At 36.5% G+C, this 18,367-nt stretch overlaps 1 protein-coding gene across 2 annotated transcripts in view; it reads left to right on the top strand.

Annotated features, from left to right (window-relative positions):
- Positions 1 to 18,367, top strand: part of RAB3GAP1 (RAB3 GTPase activating protein catalytic subunit 1) — a 116,546-nt gene that overhangs the window by 25,560 nt on the left and 72,619 nt on the right. For both annotated transcript variants that reach the window (XM_047722510.1, XM_047722511.1), the window contains exons 4-5: positions 5,542 to 5,674; positions 8,952 to 9,030. In XM_047722510.1, coding sequence (XP_047578466.1) covers positions 5,542 to 5,674; positions 8,952 to 9,030 — 212 coding nt within the window. The remainder of the gene's footprint in view (positions 1 to 5,541; positions 5,675 to 8,951; positions 9,031 to 18,367) is intronic.

Here is an 18,367-nt window from a genome sequence, read left to right as displayed (position 1 = left end):
TAAATGGTTGTTGTATTCAGTTTGCTAGATTCTGTTTAGTATTTTTGCTTCTGTGTTCTTCAAGGAATATTTGTCTGTATTTCTCTTCTTTTGTGGTGTCTGGTTTTGGTATTAGGATAACACTGGCCTGTTGGAATGAATTTGGAAGTTTTCCTTTTCTGTATTTTGGAATAGTTTGAGAGGAATAGATTTTTTTAAAAAAATATTTAAAAAAATATTTATTTGGGAGGGAGTGCCTAGTAAGTGAGAGAACACAAGTGTGGGGGGAGGGGGAAAAGGAGAGGGAGAAGCAAACTCCCTGCTGAGGGGAGCCTGATATAGGACTTGATTCCAGGATCTTGGGGATCATGACCTGAGCTGAAGGCAGACACTTAACTGATTGAGCCACCCAAGCACCTGAGAAGAATAGATATTAACTCTTATTTATTTATTTATTAAAGATTTTATGTATTGGGTGCCTGGGTGGCTCAGTGGGTTAAAGCCTCTGCCTTCAGCTCGGGTCATGATCCCAGGGTCCTGGGATCGAGTGCCACATGGGGCTCTCTGCTCAGCAGGGAGCCTGCTTCTCTGTCTCTCTCTGCCTGCCTCTCTGCCTACTTGTGATTTCTGTCAAATAAATAAATAAAATCTTTGAAAAAAAAAAGATTTTATGTATTTGTCAGAGAGAGAGAGAGAGCACAAGCAGAGGGAGAAGCAGGCTCCCTCAAGAAGCCCAACTTAGTGGGTGCCTGGGTGGCTCAGTGGCTTAAAGCCTCTGCCTTCGGCTCAGGTCATGATCCCAGGGTCCTGGGATCGAGCCCTGCATCAGGCCCTCTGCCCAGCAGGGAGTCGGCTTCCTCTTCTCTCTCTGCCTGCTTCTCTGTCTACTTGTGATCTCCGTCTGTCAAATAAATAAATAAAGTCTTAAAAAAAAAAAAAAAAAGAAGTCCAACTTAGGACTTGATTCCAGGACCCCAGGGATCATGACCTGAGCCAAACAAAGGCAGATGTTTTAACAACTGAGCCACCTAGGCATCCCAGCTCTTTAAGGTTTGGTAGAATTCGCCTGTGAAGCCCTCTGGTCCTGGACTTTGAATATGGATTTAATTCCTTTGCTGGTTATTGGTCTTTTCAAATTTACTATTTCTTCTTGTTTCAGTTTTGATAGTTTATATGTTTCTAGGAATTTTACATTTCTTCTAGGTTGTCCTAATTTGTTGGCATATAGTTTTTCATAATATTCTCTTATAATTGTTTGTATTTCTTTGATATTTGATATTTTTATTTCTCTTCTCTCATTTGTGGCTTTATTTATTTGGGTCCTCTTTTTTTATTGATCAGTCTGGCTAGAGATTTTTCAATTTTATTGATTTTTTTTTTTTCCCCTTAAAGAACCAGCTCCTGGTTTCATTGGTATGTTCTAGTGGTTTTTTTTTTTTTTTTTTTAAAGATTTTATTTATTTATTTGACAGAAACCACAAGTAAGCAGAGAGGCAGGCAGAGAGAGAGGAGGAAGCAGGCTCCCTGCTGAGCAGAAAGCCCGATGCGGGGCTCGAACCCAGTACCTGGGATCATGACCTGAGCCGAAGGCAACGGCTCAACCCACTGAGCCACCCAGGCGCCCCGGGTTTTTTTTTAACGTTTCTGTTTCATTTATTTCTGCTTTATTTATTTATTTATCTTTATTATTTCCTGCCTTCTGTTGGTTTTAGGTTTTGTTAATTGTTCTTTTTACAAAAGCTCCCTTACATGTAACATTAGGTTATTTGAGATTTTTCTTGCTTCTCGAGGTAGACCTGTTCCTATAAACTTCCCTTTTTTTTTTTAATTTTTTTTTTTTTATTTATTTGACAGAGAGAGAGAGAAATCACAAGTAGGCGGAGAGGCAGGCAGAGAGAGAGAGAGAGAGGAGGAAGCAGGCTCCCCACTGAGTAGAGAGCCGATACGGGGCTTGATCCCAGGACCCTGGGATCACGACCTGAGCTGAAGGCAGAGGCTTTAACCCACTGAGCCACCCAGGTGCCCCTAAACTTCCCTTTTAAAACAGATTTTCATATATCCCAAAGGTTTGAACTGTTACATTTTCATTTTCTTTTTTTCCCCCATGTACATTATTATTTCTTCTTTTATTTCCTCGTTGACTCATTTATTGGTTATTAGCATGTTATTTAATGTCCATGTATTTATGGTCTTTCCAGATTTTTTCTTGTGGTTGACTTCTAGTTTCATAGTGTTGTCAGAAAAGATACATGGTATATCTTCAGTCTTTTTGAATTTGTTGAGGCTTGTTTTGTGGCCTAATATGTGATCTGTTCTGGAAAATGTTGTATGTACACTTAAAAAGAAGGTGTATTCTACTTTCATATGATGGAATATCCTGCATAATAATATCTGTTAAATATCTAATTTATCTGTTAAATCCATTTGTACCAGTGTGTCATTCAAAGCCATTGTTTTGTTGATGATTTTCTGGTTAGGTAGATGATCTGTCCATTGATGTGAATGGGGTGCTAAAGCCCCATACTGTTACTGTATTATTATCGATTAGTTCTTTTATGTTTGTTATTTTATGTATTTTATGTATTTGGGTATTCCTCATTTTCTTAATTTTTGATTTTATTATTAGTGCCTTTTGAGCCCTGTCAAAGGAGTCTTTGCCAATCTCAAGTTTGTAAAGACAGTTCTCTGTTTTCCTCTTTTCCTTTTCCTCTATTTGAATATCTTATTATTTCAGGACCGTTTGTTGAAAAGACCATCCTTTCCCTTTCCCTACTGAATTGCAGTAGCTCCTCTGTTGTAAAATGGATGTGTGAATGTATTTCCGGACTTGTTTATGTTTATGTTTGTTTATGTTTAAATGATCTATTTGTCTTTATGCCACTACTATAGTAGTCTTAATTACAATAGCAAAATAAGTCTTAAAATTAGGTAGTATATTTTTCATCAGAATTATTTTAGGTATTTTAGGTCCTTTGGATTTCATTTTAGTTTTAGAATCAGCTTGTCAATTTCTATAAAATGCCTGCTGGGATTTTGATTAGGATGGTGTTGAATTTATAGATCTATTTGAGGAGAATGACATCTTAGTGCTGTTGTGTCTTCCAATCCAAGTACATTGAGCTCTCTTTAGGTCTTTAATAATCACTTATCAATGTTTTGAAGCATTCTTAGGTAGAATTCTTGCTCATCTTTTGTTACATGTATTTCTAGTTAATTTATTTTGGATGTTGTAAGAATGGTATTAAATCATTTTCCGGTGGGACCAGGGAGGGAGACAAACCATAAGAGACTCTTAATCTCAGGAAACAAACTGAGGGTTGCTGGGGGACTTGGGGGGAAGGGATAGGGTGGCTGGGTTATGGACATTGGGGAGGGTGTGTGCTGTTGTGAGTGCTGTGGATGGATTGTGTAAGACTGAGGATTCACAGACCTGTACCCCTGAGGCAAATAATATATGTTAATAAAAAAAATCATTTTCTAAGTGTTTGCTGTCTGTATATAAAAATACAGATGGTTTTTGTATATTGATCTTGAATTCTTAACTTCCTAAGCTCATCAGTTAGTTTTAGTAGTTTGTACATTGCTTTGGATATTCTAGGTACATATCAAATCATTGTGAATGCAGACAGTTTTATTTCTTTCCATTATATATGCTTGTTTCTTTTTTATTGTCTGATCGGTGCCCTCAGAGGTTATTTTTGATGAATCACTAGATTAATTTTGAATCATAGCTGTCATTTCTGATTCTAATCATAAATATATACCATACTAAAATTTGGTGTCAAAGGACTTCATCATAATGGAATTGAAGGAGGCAGATTAGAGTATTGTTTTTTGTTGAACTGATTATCTTAAAAAGTCTATTTGGGAGCCAGAACCTGGATACCACTTGTTTATTGAATACAAGCAAATCCTCCTTGAGATGGCTGTTGGTAAGGTTGACAGTAATTCTCAGAATCCAAAATTAGGATCAGGTAGTGTTTCTTCATATCATTTAAGTAGAGTATTTCAGCTTTTCTGTAAGCTTGAAGAATGTGCTTTTCTCTCATTTTCTGGACTTTGCCCTTGTCCTTAGTTTTAGCCTTAATTGCTTTATAGTGGGCATTCCTCGTAGCACACCAAGCTCTTAAGTATACAATTTGAGAATTTTGGTATGGGCCATATATATCTTTTTTTTTTTTTTAAAGATTTTATTTATTTATTTGTCAGAGAGAGAGAGGGAGAGAGAGCGAGCACAGGCAGACAGAATGGCAGGCAGAGGCAGAGGGAGAAGCAGGCTCCCCGCCGAGCAAGGAGCCTGATGCGGGACTCGATCCCAGAACGCCGGGATCATGACCTGAGCCGAAGGCAGCTGCTCGACCAACTGAGCCACCCAGGCGTCCCAATATCTTAATTCAATACAGGTTAACCTTACTTTAGAGAAACCCAACATATAAAATTATAGGTTTTGATATGTATCATACGTGGTGGTTTTTCTCTTAATAAAAAGATTGGTGTTTGATATATTAACATAATATACCTGTAAGATATTTAAAATATGATTTAACTCCATTCAGAATTACAAATACTTTGCCAGAAACACATATAAAAAATTTGAGTGTTCTACATTAGGTATGATCATGAAAACACTTTTTTTTTTTAAAGATTTATTTATTTATTTATTTGACAGACAAGAGATTACATGTAGGCAGAGAGGCAGTCATAGAGAGGAGGAAGCAGACTCCCCGCCTAGCAGAGAGCCCGATGCAGGGCTCGATCCCAGGACCCTGGGATCATGACCTGAGCTGAAGGCAGAGGCTTTAACCCACTGAGCCACCCAGGCGCCCCATGAAAACACTTTTTATAAAAACCCAACAACTCACAGACTCATTCCTTACATATTTTCTGTCTAGTTTGGAACTGTCTTTGCTTGGCAAGTTGCTGGGTTGGTATTTCCTGCCTCATAGTGGTACTCTGCTGCAGTGACTATATACCTCCTCTCCAGTGGTAGGAATAGCTATGGGAGATTAGAAAATGGGAAAAATCCTTTTTTATGATTATGTTGTATAAGTCAGGGGGATCTTTGGAACTTTAAATTAAAATGTTTTCCAGTCAAGAATTACTATTTAAATGAAAATATTTAAATACCAAAGCTTGCTAAAGGAGGTTGCAGAAATATGTTAAGGAAGTAAGTCCTACAAATGTCATGTCACTCAAGTTGATTCTACAAACTGCTTTTTATTAAGCAATTTCTGATGTCCAGTAAAGCTCTGTACTTTATAGTGATATCAGATTTGAGATTTTTTATGATAAAAGTATATTTTGCTGCCATATTTTTTCCTAAATTTTAAAATTTATGAAATGTTACCGTTCTCAGCTGAAAGTAACTCAGAGATTCTGCTAATGGTAGAAAGGGTTTTTTTTTTTTAACGTAAGAGGCATGGGACTTACTGTATATTCTTGATTTTATATGTATATCTTACAAAAATTATTCAAAAATTATAATTTTGTATGTCTCTGGATAGTTAATATTTTAAGGGAACTTCCTTGAAGATGTTTTTCCCATTTTATTGTTAAATATAGGGTATATTTACTTCTGGCACATGGGAAGAGAAATCAGATGAAATTTCCTTTGCTGACTTCAAGTTCTCAATCACTCATCATTATCTTGTACAAGATTCCACTGATAAAGAAGGAAAGGATGAAATATTGGAAGGTAAGTTGTTAACTACATATTTTGAAACTCTTGACTGTAAGAGTGATTATAATTTTGAATTATGAATTTAGTTCTCTTAATTAAATAGTGTCCTCTGGAGATGTTTTACATTTGCGAAGTTGTTTCACTGCATCTGAAATAGAATATGATCTTTTTAGAGGAACAGTCATAGCAGCGTTTCAAAATTAATTAGATTAGCAAAATATTTATTGCGTGCACTTTTAACCCCCAGTTAAAAGAAATTTACGGGGGACGCCTGGGTGGCTCAGTTGGTTAAGCAGCTGCCTTCGGCTCAGGTCATGATCCCAGCGTCCTGGGATCGAGTCCCACATCGGGCTCCTTGCTCATCAGGGAGCCTGCTTCTCCCTCTGCCTCTGCCTGCCATTCTGTCTGCCTGTGCTTGCTCTCTCTCCCTCTCTCTCTAACAAATAAATAAATAAAATCATTTAAAAAAAAAAAGAAATTTACGGTCCAGTAAGGGATATATGGTCTATAAATAACTAATGGTCATAGGAGATAGAAAATGATAAGTGCCATCATAGAGCCCAGAAAAAGTGCTACTGGAATTCAGAGAAGAAACGATCAGTTCTACCTGAAGAGAGATCAGGGAAGATGTAATGAAGAATTAAGCAATAAGCTGGGATTTGAAGGATTTAAAAATAAAAGTTATTTTCTGATTTATCAGTGTAGTGTTTTGGTTATACCCCAAATTTTGTAGTCAGATCAGATGGATTAGAATTCAGGAGCCGAGGGCAGACACTCAACTGACTGAGCCACCCAGGCACCCCCCAAAATCTCTTCCTTGAGGTAGAGTAGCATATAATAGTGAGAGACCAAGGTATTGGAAAATTATGAATCTTGGAGCTGTCAGTCAAATACCCTTCTTTACTCACTTAAAAAATAAATATGCAGAATGTGTGTTAGTTTTTCGGGCAATTGATGATATTATGCTAAGTGAAATAAGAGAAAGACAGATATTGTATGATATCTCTTATATGTAGAATCTAAAAAAAAAAAAAATGAAAACAAAACTCATCAGACTTACATTTATGAGAATAGATTGGTGGTTCCCAGAGGTGGAGGTTGAGGGGTGGGCAACATGGATGAAAGAGGTCAAAGTACACATTTACAGTTATAAAATAAATAAGTCACCGGGATGTAATTAATGTCCAGCATGGTAACTATAGTTAATCGTACTGTATCATATATGTGAAAGTTGCTCAGAGATTAAGTTGTAAAAGTTCTTTTTTTTTTTTTTTTTTTTAAAGATTTTATTTATTTATTTGACAGTCAGATATTACAAGTAGGCAGAGAGGCAGGCAGAGAGAGAGAGGCAGGAGGAAGCAGGCTCCCTGCAGAGCAGAGAGCCCGATGCGGGGCTCGATCCCAGGACCCTGGGATCATGACCTGAGCTGAAGGCAGAGGCTTAACCCACTGAGCCACCCAGGTGCCCCTAAGTTGTAAAAGTTCTTATGACAAGGAAATTTTTGGGAAAAAAAAAAAAAAAAAAAAATTTTGTTGTTAACTGGTGACAGATGTTGACTAGACTTACGGTGATCATTTTGCAGTGTATACAATTAATGAGTTGTTATGATGTTGTATACCTGACAGTAATATAATGTTAAATGTCAGTTATATTTCAATTGAAAAAATAAATTAAGGAAAAAAGTTTTTCTGCTTAAAACAGATTATCATTTGTAACTGTAGGCCTGAAATATTTGTACCTTTTCTTGTATAGGAATAAAATTATATAACCTTTTGTATTATATGCATTCTTTTTAGAAACAATAAAGTAGTTAGCACATATATTCAGATTCATAAACTAGGACAGATAACATTGACCATCTATACACATATATAAGACAATTATACACTAAATAAAATAATTACACCAAAATATGAATATGTGTACTTCAGGAGTAAGTAGATGAGGGAAATATATGCAACTGATGGGAAGTCTGATAATAGCCCAGAGATTGCCAGGTCCTACATTCTGCTGACTAAAGAAGGAACTGTTAAAAGTAGAGAAATCTTGAGGGCTGGTAATTTGAGGGAAGATCATACATCAAGGAAAAGCTGTTATAATGACGAGGCTTAGAATCAGTTTTTCTAAGGTAAACTCGTATAGGGGACTGTGGTATGAGAGAAGATGAATAGATTTGGGTTACTTATGTCATTATTATTGCATGTGTATATGTATTGTGCAGTTTTAATTTGGTTGTGATTAAAGCTATACCTAATGATAGAAGTTACAAGTAAATCATCAACTCATTTAATTTGGAGATACATATTTAAAATTATGCTATCAGATGTCAGAAGTTTTGAGCACTGATCTTTTATTTTGTTGGGTTGCTCATTGCTTCAGTTAAAGCATCATCATGAGTGTTCTCCTATTTATTCTTTTTGAAAATTAAGAAAATAGATATTTCCTAAGGAATTATGGCTCTATAATAAAAGGAAATATTTTTATGAACAAATATTCTTTATACTTTGAATTTATTATGAATTTATGCATAACTAAGGATCATTTATGTCACTGTCTTATTATAAATGGCAATACAAGTGCTTAAAGATGCATGGGTAAAAAGTGGGAACCTGGTTAGTGTTTTTTTTTTAATTTTTGTTTTCTGTTTTGTAAGATTTTATTTATTTGATATTTGATAGGGAGAGACACAGTGAGAGAGGGAACACAAGCAGGGGGAGTGGGAGAGGGAGAGGGAGAAGCACGCTTCCAGCTGAGCAGGGAGCCCAGTATGGGGCTCCGTCCTAGGCTCCGTCCTAGGATCATGACCTGAGCTGAAGGCAGATACTTAACGACTGAGATATCCTTGTTTAGTGGTTATAAGAAGCCCTTCTGTAAATGGCCAGAGGCTAGCAAAGACTAGCCATAGGAGATGATAAAGTGTTGACAGGATTCTAAGTAAAATTTTGAAGAAAAGTAGGGACAAGGGCAGACCAAGAAGAACAGATAAAATGTGGCTTTGTAGGAAGGATGAGGAAACGTTTGAGTCATGACTTAGAAAAAAGGAAAATATACATGTAGGAATAATACTTTTTGTTTTTAGAGGCTGGCTTTTTTGAAATAAGACAGTGGGAAAGAGACATCTCTGTCACCCCAAATCGTAGAGCAAGTCCTAGATATAAATCCTTGAGCAATTGCAAAACTACATGGACTAGCAAGATATGTTACATAATGTGATTTTTTTTTCAGTCATTGTTATAAAATTTTGTCTTAGAGTGAACATACTAATTTTTTCATTATTAAATGTTTTTGTAGATGTTATTCCACAATCTATGCAAGATTTGTTGTGTATGAATAATGACTTTCCTCCAAGAGCACATTGCCTGGTAAGATGGTAGGTATACTTTTACTCAGGTAACTTTTAGTATGTGGTTTGGGGTGACCCCAACATCTCCCCCAGGCTCAGTGATTTGCTAGGAAGATGCACAAAACTCAGCATATGGGTACACTTACTATGATTTATTACAACGAAATCTGCAAACAGAATTAGCACAGGAAAAAGGTGGCTGAGGCAAAGTTTGGAGGAATTCGTGTTTGAGTTCTTTCCTAATGGAGTCACACAGAACATACTTAATTTCCTTAGCAACAAGTTGTGACAACACCTATGAGATGTTTTCTATCAGGGAAGCTTGTTAGAGGCTCAGCTCTTAGGGTTTATATTTGGGGGCTGGCACCCTTTGACTGGTACATAACAAAATTTCAGACTCCCAGAAGGGGAGCAGGTGTTTAGCATAAACCACACTGTTTGTACAAACAGATTAAGCACAGTAACTCTCATTGGAGAGTTTTTTGAGAACACTCTCAAAATCCAAATTCCTAGAAGCCTGCTGAAGGTTAGCCTTGCATGCAGGCCATTCTTTTTTTTTTTTTTTAAGATTTTATTTATTTATTTGACAGAGATCACAAGTAGGCAGAGAGGCAGGCAGAGAGAGAGGGGGAAGCAGGCTTATCACTGATTAGAGAGCCTGATATGGGGCTCGATCCCAGGTCCCTGGGATCATGACCTGAGCCGAAGGCAGAGGCTTTAACTCATTGAGCCACCCAGGCACCTCTCACTATATCTTAATTATAAATGTGATAAGTTAATATAAGAGGTACATCACACTTAAAAGGGCATTATCTTATTTTGGTAGGGGTGGTGTTGAAGCATACCACTACCAAAATGTCTCAAGTGTGAATGTGTGATCAAGAAAGACCTAGTTAAAATAAATTTATATACTGGTTTTACATTAGTGTGTTGGTGTGAGTTGGTCTTTTAATTTCTTTTTTTAATAAGATTTATTTATATATTTAGTTGAGAGAGAGAGAGAATGGATATGCAAGTGGGGGGAGAGGCAGAGGGAGAGGGAGAATCCTCAAGCAGACTCCATAGTAGGCAAGGAACCCAATGCCCCTGAGATCATGACCTGAGCTGAAATCAGGAGTCGGATGCTTAACCAACTGAGCCACCCAGGCACCCCTTGATTTTTTATTAAAGAATTTTTAAGAAAGGAAAAAATGATATCTTTGCTTCTTTTCTTTTCATGCTAGTGTGATTACTATAACAAGTAGACTGTAGCACACTAAAAAAAACTAATTGCAGATGCACATAAACTGGATATTGTTTCATAAGTATGCCTGTCATTTTAGTGTGATCTTTTAGTAACTGTGAACTTAAACAACTTAAACAAATATAAGAGAATTTAGTACATTGCCATTAATTTAATCCATCCAGATTCTCTTCTGATCTTTTAAAATGTGAATATATACATTTAAAATGAAAGAATACCTCAGAAGGCAGCACGATTCATAGAACATGACTTTGTATGTATTCATTCACTCAGCATTAATTGAATACCTACTATTTGGCCAGACACTGAATTAAACACACTTAGGTTTAATTTCTAGCTCAATACTTATTGTCAACTTTGGGAAAATTACTTAACTTCTCTGAGATGGTAAAGACAGAATAATAAATAATAGGTACCTTTCAGAGTAACTGCGAGGATTTAGTAAAATAATGGTACATAGTATGTTTACCAGACTCTGAGTGCTGTTACATAATTTCTGTTCAGCTGTTTTTTTTCAAGTTTCTAAATAGACATGAATTTTGAGGGAACATTATGTAACCCATTACAGTCTTACATCTAGTCTCCCCCAATTCATGTCCATTCCACAGATAAAACATATTCATTCTTTTCAGCTTTTTGGTATTTATTTCCTAAAACCGGGTTTGACACATAGTCCATAGTTTAAAAACATTTGTTGAATAAATAAGCAAAACCTTTCTATGTATTAATGAAGTACTTGTTAGTGATATATTTCTTCATATTAATGAAAATCACTTGTTAGTAGTTTTTTTTAACCTTTACATTTACTAAAAAAATTTTTTACTTTAAAAATTAGCATATAGTAAAATTGACTTTTTTTTTTAATGAATAGTTCATTGACCTTCAATACATATGTATAGATTTTTAAAAACTACTACTATAATCAGGATATACAACAAAGTGTAACCTCCTAAAAAAACTCTTCTTGTCCATTATTATTTCTGGCAATTAATGATATATTTTTAGTTTTGAGAGCTTTGTCTTTTCAAGAATGTCATAGAGATAGAATCATATAGTAATTGTTTGAGACTAGTTTCTTTCCATGTAATGCAATGCTTTCAAGATCCTTTTAAGTAATTCTGTATCAGTAGCTTATTCCTTTTTATTGCTGAGTAGTATTCTCTTGTAAGGGTATACCACAGTTTGTTTATTCATTCACTTGTTGAAGGATATTAAGGCTGTTTCTAGGTTTGGGCATTTATGATTAGAGCTGTTACAAATATATGTGCACAGATTTTTGTGTGAAAGTACATTTTTAGTTCACTGGGCTAAGATTGGGTTGAGATTGCTAGTTATATGGTGTTTATTTTTAACTTTATAAAAATTGTCCAAAACATATTATTGCAATTGCATCAAAATATAAAGCTTCTGCACAATGAAGGAAACAGCAAACTAAAAGGCAACCTACTGATTGGGAAAGATATTTTCAAATGATCTATCCCACAAAGGGTTAATATCCAAAATATATTAAAGAACTGATACAACTGAAAACCCAAAAATCAACCCAATTAAAAAATGGGCAAGCATGAACAGACATTTCTTCAAAAAAGACATCCAGATGGCCAAACAGACATGTGAAAAGATGCTCAACATCGCTCATCATCAAGGAGATGAAGATCAAAACTACAATGAGATACCACCACACAACTGTCAGAATGGCTGAAGTCAAAAACACAAGAAACCATAAGTGTTGATGAGAATGTGGAGAAAAAGGACCCCTCTTGCACTGTTGGTAGGAATGCAGACTGGTGTAGCCATTAGGGCAAACAGTATGGAGGTTCCTCAGAAAGTTGAAAATAGAACTACCCTATAATCCAGTCATCACACTACTGCATATTTACCCCCAACATATGAAAACACTTATTCAGAGGAATACGTGGATCCCTGTGTTTAAATAGCAGCATTATTTGCAAGAGCCAGGATAAGAAAGCAGTCTAAGTGTGTCCGAGGATAGATGAATGGATAAAGAAGATGTGTGTGTGCACACACATGCACACAGACACAGACACAGTGGAATGTTACTCAACCGTAAGAAGAATGAAATCTTGCCATTTGCAACATCATGGATGGAGCTAGAGCTGGTGAAATAAGTCATAAGGACAAATATCACATGACTTCATTCGTGTAGCATTTAATAAAACAAATGAACGAAAGAAAAAAAAAGATAAACCAAGAAACAAAATTATAGAGAACAAACTGATGGGAAGGTGGGTGGGGTGATGGATGAAATAGGTGATGGGAATTCAGGAGTTCATGTGTCATAATGAGCCCTGGGTGATGTATGGAATTGTTGAGTCACTATATTGTACACCTGAAACTAGTGTAACATTGTATGTTAACTATACTGGAATTAAAAACAATTAAAAAAAAAAAAAAAAGAAATGACCAAACTGATTTCCTGAGTGACTGAACATTTTGCATTTCCACCAGCAATGTATGAAAGTTCCATTTGCTCTTTGTACTCATCAGCATTTGCTGCCAGTATTTTTTATTTTAGCCATTGTAATAGGTGTGTTGTCCTGTCAACTTATTAATTTTTTGCTTTATGGGTCATGTTTCAGTGCCTTGTCTAAGAACTCTTTGCACCACGTCCCAGAGTTTTCTCCTATGTTTTAAAAATAAACTGAAAAAAAAAATTTTTGGTTTATTTTACATTTATAGAAAGTTTTAAAGATAGTGCAGTGTGTTCTGGTATATCCTCACCCAGCGCTTCCTACTGTTAGCAGCTTATATTACCATGATAGTATGTCAAAACTGAGAAACCAACATTGGTCCCTTGTTATTAGCTTAACTTTAATTAGTTTTTCCACTAAAGTCCATTTTCTGATTTAGGATCCAGGCATTTAGTCATCATGTCTTTTTAGTTTGTCTCAGGTCTTTGAAAGTGTCTCAGTCTTTCCTTATTTTTCATCTCAACAGTTTTGAGGAGGTTGAGTCAGGTATTTTGTAGAATGTCCTTTAATTTAGTTTGTCTCTGTTTTGCTTTTGATAACAGTTGGGGTTGTGGGATTTTGGAAAGAATACCATTGAGATGAATTGCCTTTTCATCACATATCAGAAGGTCATGTTATTAACATGACTTATTCACTAGTGATGTTAACTGTGATCCTATGGCCATTCTGTGTTTTATTCTCAAAGTTTTACATTTTGTATGTAGATCTATAATCTATTTCAAGTTAATTTTTTGTAGAAGTGTTTTGGGTCACGGTTCTTTTTTTGCAAATAAATGTTCAGTTTTCCACTATCATTTGTTGAAAAGAGCTTCCTTTTTCCATTGACTGACTTTTATGCCTTTGTCAAAAATCATTTGGCCATATTTGTGTGGGTATATATCTGGATGTTCTTGGTTTCTGTAGTTTTAAGTCTTTAATTTAGGTGGTGTGATTCGTCCAACTCTTATTTCTCCTTTTCTCACTTGTTTTGATTTTTCTAGCTCCTTTGTTTTTCCATTTACATTTTAGAATTGGTTTATTTATATCTACAAAAAGTCCTGCCGGGGTGCCTGGGTGGCTCAGTCGTTAAGCATCTGCCTTTAGCCCAGGTCATGATCCCAGAGTCCTGGGATCTAGCCCCGCATTGGGTTCCCTGCTCAGCAGGGAGCCTGCTTCTCCCTCTCCCACTGTACCTGCTTGTATTCCTTCTCTTGCTGTGTCTCTGTCAAATAACTAAATAAAATCTTAAAAAAAAAAGTCCTGCTGGAATTTTGATTGTAATTGCCTTAAATCTCTAGACAGTTTAGGGAGAACTGATATCTTTGCTATGCAGTCTTTCATTTTATGAACATGGTCTCTCAAGTTAGTTACATCTTCTTTGATTTCTTTTATTAGTGTCTTACTGTTTTCAGCATGTTAATCCTGTATATGTTTTATCAGATTTTTTTTCTCCAGATTTTAATTTAAATTCCAGTCAGTTGATATATAGTGTAATGTTAGTTTCAGGAGTAGAATTTAGTGATTCATCACTTACATACAACACCCATTGCTCATCACAACAAGTGCTCACCTTAATACCCCTTATCCTCTTAACCCATACCCTTGCCCACTTCCTCTCCAGCAATCCTAACATTGTTCTCTATGGTTGAGTCTGTTCCGTGGTTTTCTTCTCTCCTTTTCCCCTCCTCCCCCTATGTTCATCTTTTTCCTTTATTAATTTGGAATGTGGAATTTATTAAATTCCACATATGAGTGAAATCATGTGGTATTTGCCTTTCTCTGACAGACTGTACTTAGCACAATACACTGTAGCTCCATCTAAGTCATTGCAAATGTCAAGATTTCATTCCTTTTTATGGCTGAGTAATATTCCTGTGTATGTGTGTTTATACCCTATAACTTCTTTTTTAAAAATATTTGGCAGGCAGGCAGGCAGAGGGAAAGGGAGAAGCAGGCTCCCTGCTGAGCAAGGGGCCTGATACAGGACTTGATCCCAGAACCCTGGGAACTTGACCTAAGCTGAAGGCAGATGCTTAACTGACTGAGCCACCAGGTGCCCCTATACCACTTCTTTATCCATTCATCAGTCAGTGGACATTTTGGGCTCTGTCCATAATTTGCCTATTGTTGATAATGCTGCTATAAACACATAGGTGCATGTATCCCTTTGAATTGGGTAAATACCTAGTAGTGTAGTTGTTGGATTATAGTGTAGTTCTGTTTTTAACTTTTTGAGGAACCTCCATACTGTTTTCCAGAGTGACTGTATCAGTTTGCATTCCTGCCAGTAGTGTAAGTGAGTTCCTTTTTCTCTATATCCTCACCAACATCTGTTCTTTTGTGTGCTGTTTTTTTTAGCTGTTTGGACAGGTATGAGGTTATATCTCATTGTAGTTTTGATTTGTATTTCCCTGATGATGAGTGATGTTGAATATCTTTTCATGTATCTGTTAAGACAGTTGTATGCCTTCTTTGGAAAAATGCCTATCCATGTCCTCTGCCCATTTCTTTCCTTTTTTTTTTTTTTTTTAATGTAGGAATTGGATGTCAGATTTTTTTTTTTTTTTAAGATTTTTATTTATTTGAGAGAGAGAGCGAGAGAGAGCACAAGCAGGGGGAGCAGCAGAGGGAGAAGCAGGCTTCCCGCCAAGCAGGGAATCCAGATGTGGAGCTCTATCCCAGGACCCTGGGATCATGACTTGAGCCGAAGGCAGATGCATAACCAACTGAGCCACCCAGGCATCCCTCTTTTGTCCATTTGTTAAGAAATTATTTATTTTTGGGTGTTGAGTTCAAAAAGTTCTTTATAGATTATGAATACTAGCCCTTTATCACATGTCATTTGCAATTTCTTCTCTAATTCTGAAGGTTGCCTTTTAGTTTTGTTGATGGTTTCCTTCACTGTGCATAATCTTTCACTTGATGAAGTCTCTTTTTGCTTTTTGTTTCATTTTTGCTTTTGTTTCCTGTCCCTCAGGAGACATATCTATGAAAATGTTGCTTCTGCCGATGTCAAAGAGGTTGCTGCCTATGTTCTCTAGGATTTTGATGGTTTCCTGTTTCACGTTAGGTCCTGTATCCATTTTGAATTTATCCTTATGTATGGTGTATAATGTGGTCAGTTTCGTTCTTCTGCATATTGCTGACCAGTTTTCCCAACACCATTTGTGGTGGGAAGAGTCTGTCTTCTTTTCATTGGATATCCTTTCTTCCATTGTCGAAGATGAGTTGACTGTATAGTTGTTGAGTCTGTTTTGGGGTTTTCTGTTCTATTCCATTGATCTGTGTGTCTATTTTTTTTTTTTTTAAAGATTTATTTATTTGACAGAGAGAGAGACAGTGAGAGAGGGAACACAAGCAGGGGGAGTGGAAGAGGGAAAAGCAGGCTTCCCACTGAGCAGGGAATGCGATGGGGGCTTGATCCCAGGACACTGGGATCATGACCCGAGCCAAAGGTAGGTGCTTAACAACTGAGCCACCCAGGTGCCCCATATGTGTCTATTTTTGTGCCAGTACCATACTCTCTTGATTACTACAACTTTGTAATATAACTTGAAGTCTGGAATTGTGATGCCACCAGCTTTGCTTTTCTTTTTCAAGATTGTTTTGGCTTTTTGGGGTCTGTTAGGATTTTTAGGATTCTTTGTTCTATGAAACAATGGACTGGTCTATGGAAAATGCTGGTGGTATTTTGATAGTGATTGCATCAACTCTGTAGATTGCATTGGGTGGTAATAGACACTTTAACAATGATTTTTCTTCCAATCTCCATGAGCATGGAATGTTTTTCCATTTCTTTGTGTCCTCTGATTTCTGTCATAAGTGTTTCCTTGTTGAATTTCTGCTTAGATGATCTGTCCATTGATGTAAGTGAGGTATTAAAGTTCCCTCCTATATTATGGTATTATTATCAATGAGTTCCTTTATGTTTACTAATGGTTATATGTATTTGGGTACTCCCAACTTGGCATATTTACACTCGTTAGATCTTGTTGGATTGTCCCCTTTATTATTATGTAGTCTTCATTTCTTGTTACAGTCTTACTTAAAATCTAGTTTGTCTGATATGACTACTCTGTCTTTCTTTTGATGTCTGTTACCATGATAAATTGTTCTCTGTCCTTTCACTTTCAATCTACCAGTGTCATTAGGTCTATAATGAATCTCTTGTAGGCAATGTTTAGATGGATCTTTTTTTTTTAAATCCATTCTGATATCCTAAGTGTTTTGATTGGAGCATTTAGTCCATTTACATTCGGAGTAATTATTGATAGATGTGAATTTAGTGCCATTTTATTGCTTGTTGTTTCTAGAGATTTTCTGTTCCTTTCTAGTGTTTGTTGCTTTTGGTCTTTCCCACTCAAAGAGTTCCCTTTAATATTTCTTTCTGCGTGGTTTAGTGATCAAAAACTCCTTTAGTTTTTGTTTATTTTGGAAACTATCTTTTTTTCTATTCTGAATGACAGCCTTGCTTGGATAGAGTATTCTTGGTTGTGTATTTCTCCCGTTCAGCACATTGAGTATATCATGCCAGACCATTCTGGACTGCCAGTGTCTCTGGAAAGATGTGCTGCTAACCTTATTTGTCTTCCCTTGTAAGTTAGGGACTTGTTTTTGTCCTGCTGCTTTTAGGATTTTTTCTTTATATTTTGCAAATTTAGCTATGGTATTTCTTGGTGTTGGCCTGCCTTTGTTGATTTTGTTGGGAGTTCTCTGTGACTCCTGGATTTGAACATCTGTTTCCTTCCTCAGATTAGGGAGGTTTTCAGCTATCATTTTCTCCAATAAACCTTTTGATACCTTTCCCCTCTCTTCTTCCCTTTCTTCTTTATCATACCTGTGATATGAATGTCATTATGCTTTATGGAGCCATTGAGTTCCCTAAATCTACATTTGTGATTTAATATTTGTCTTTCCCTCTTCTTCTCACCTTTATTATTTTCCATAATTGTATCTATCTGTTGTCACTTATTCATTCCTCTGATGTTTCCATCCTTGTGTTCATTACATCCAGTTGGTTTTGAATCTTGGTTTTTGCTCTTTTCATTTCAGCCTGACTAGTTTTTAGGTCTTTTATGTCTGTAGTGAGGGACTCCTTGTTGTCTTCTATGCTTTTCTCAAGCCCAGCTAGTATCCTTATGATTGTTCCTTTAAATTCTGGATGAGGCGTATTACTTATATCTGTTTAAATTAGATCCTGATGATGACCTTTTCCTGTTCTTTCTTTTGGGCTGAATTCCTCTGTCTTGGCGTTTTGTCTAGGTCTCTATCTTCTGTGTGTTAGGAAAGCCTGTTATGTTTCCTGCTTCTGAGAGTGAGGGGTTTATGAAGAAGAGGTCACGTACTGTTCCGGGCCGGGTGGCTTCAGGAAGTGTCTCCCTTGTGTGCCATGTGGACATTGCCGCTGTATTTTGAGTGCTCTTTCCCTCAGGTCAGTCCTCTGCAGAGTTTCTTATTGCCTGAGGAGGAGTGTTTGGATCTTTGCCAGAGTGTGGTGAATTTTAACTAGGTGTGCTCTTGTCTACTTGTTAAAAGAGACCTGGTAGTATTTCACTGAAGCTGGAGCTTTGCACAATTCTATGATCAGTAGACATGGTGCTTGTGGGGGGTTTGTGCTGGTCTCCTGGGGAGTTTATTTATTTGAGAGAGC

Source organism: Lutra lutra, chromosome 3, assembly GCF_902655055.1.
Source record: "Lutra lutra chromosome 3, mLutLut1.2, whole genome shotgun sequence".
NCBI classification, from domain to species: Eukaryota; Metazoa; Chordata; class Mammalia; order Carnivora; family Mustelidae; genus Lutra; species Lutra lutra.
The sequence above is the reverse complement of the archived record's forward strand: the minus strand, read 5'-3'. Positions and strand labels throughout refer to the sequence as shown.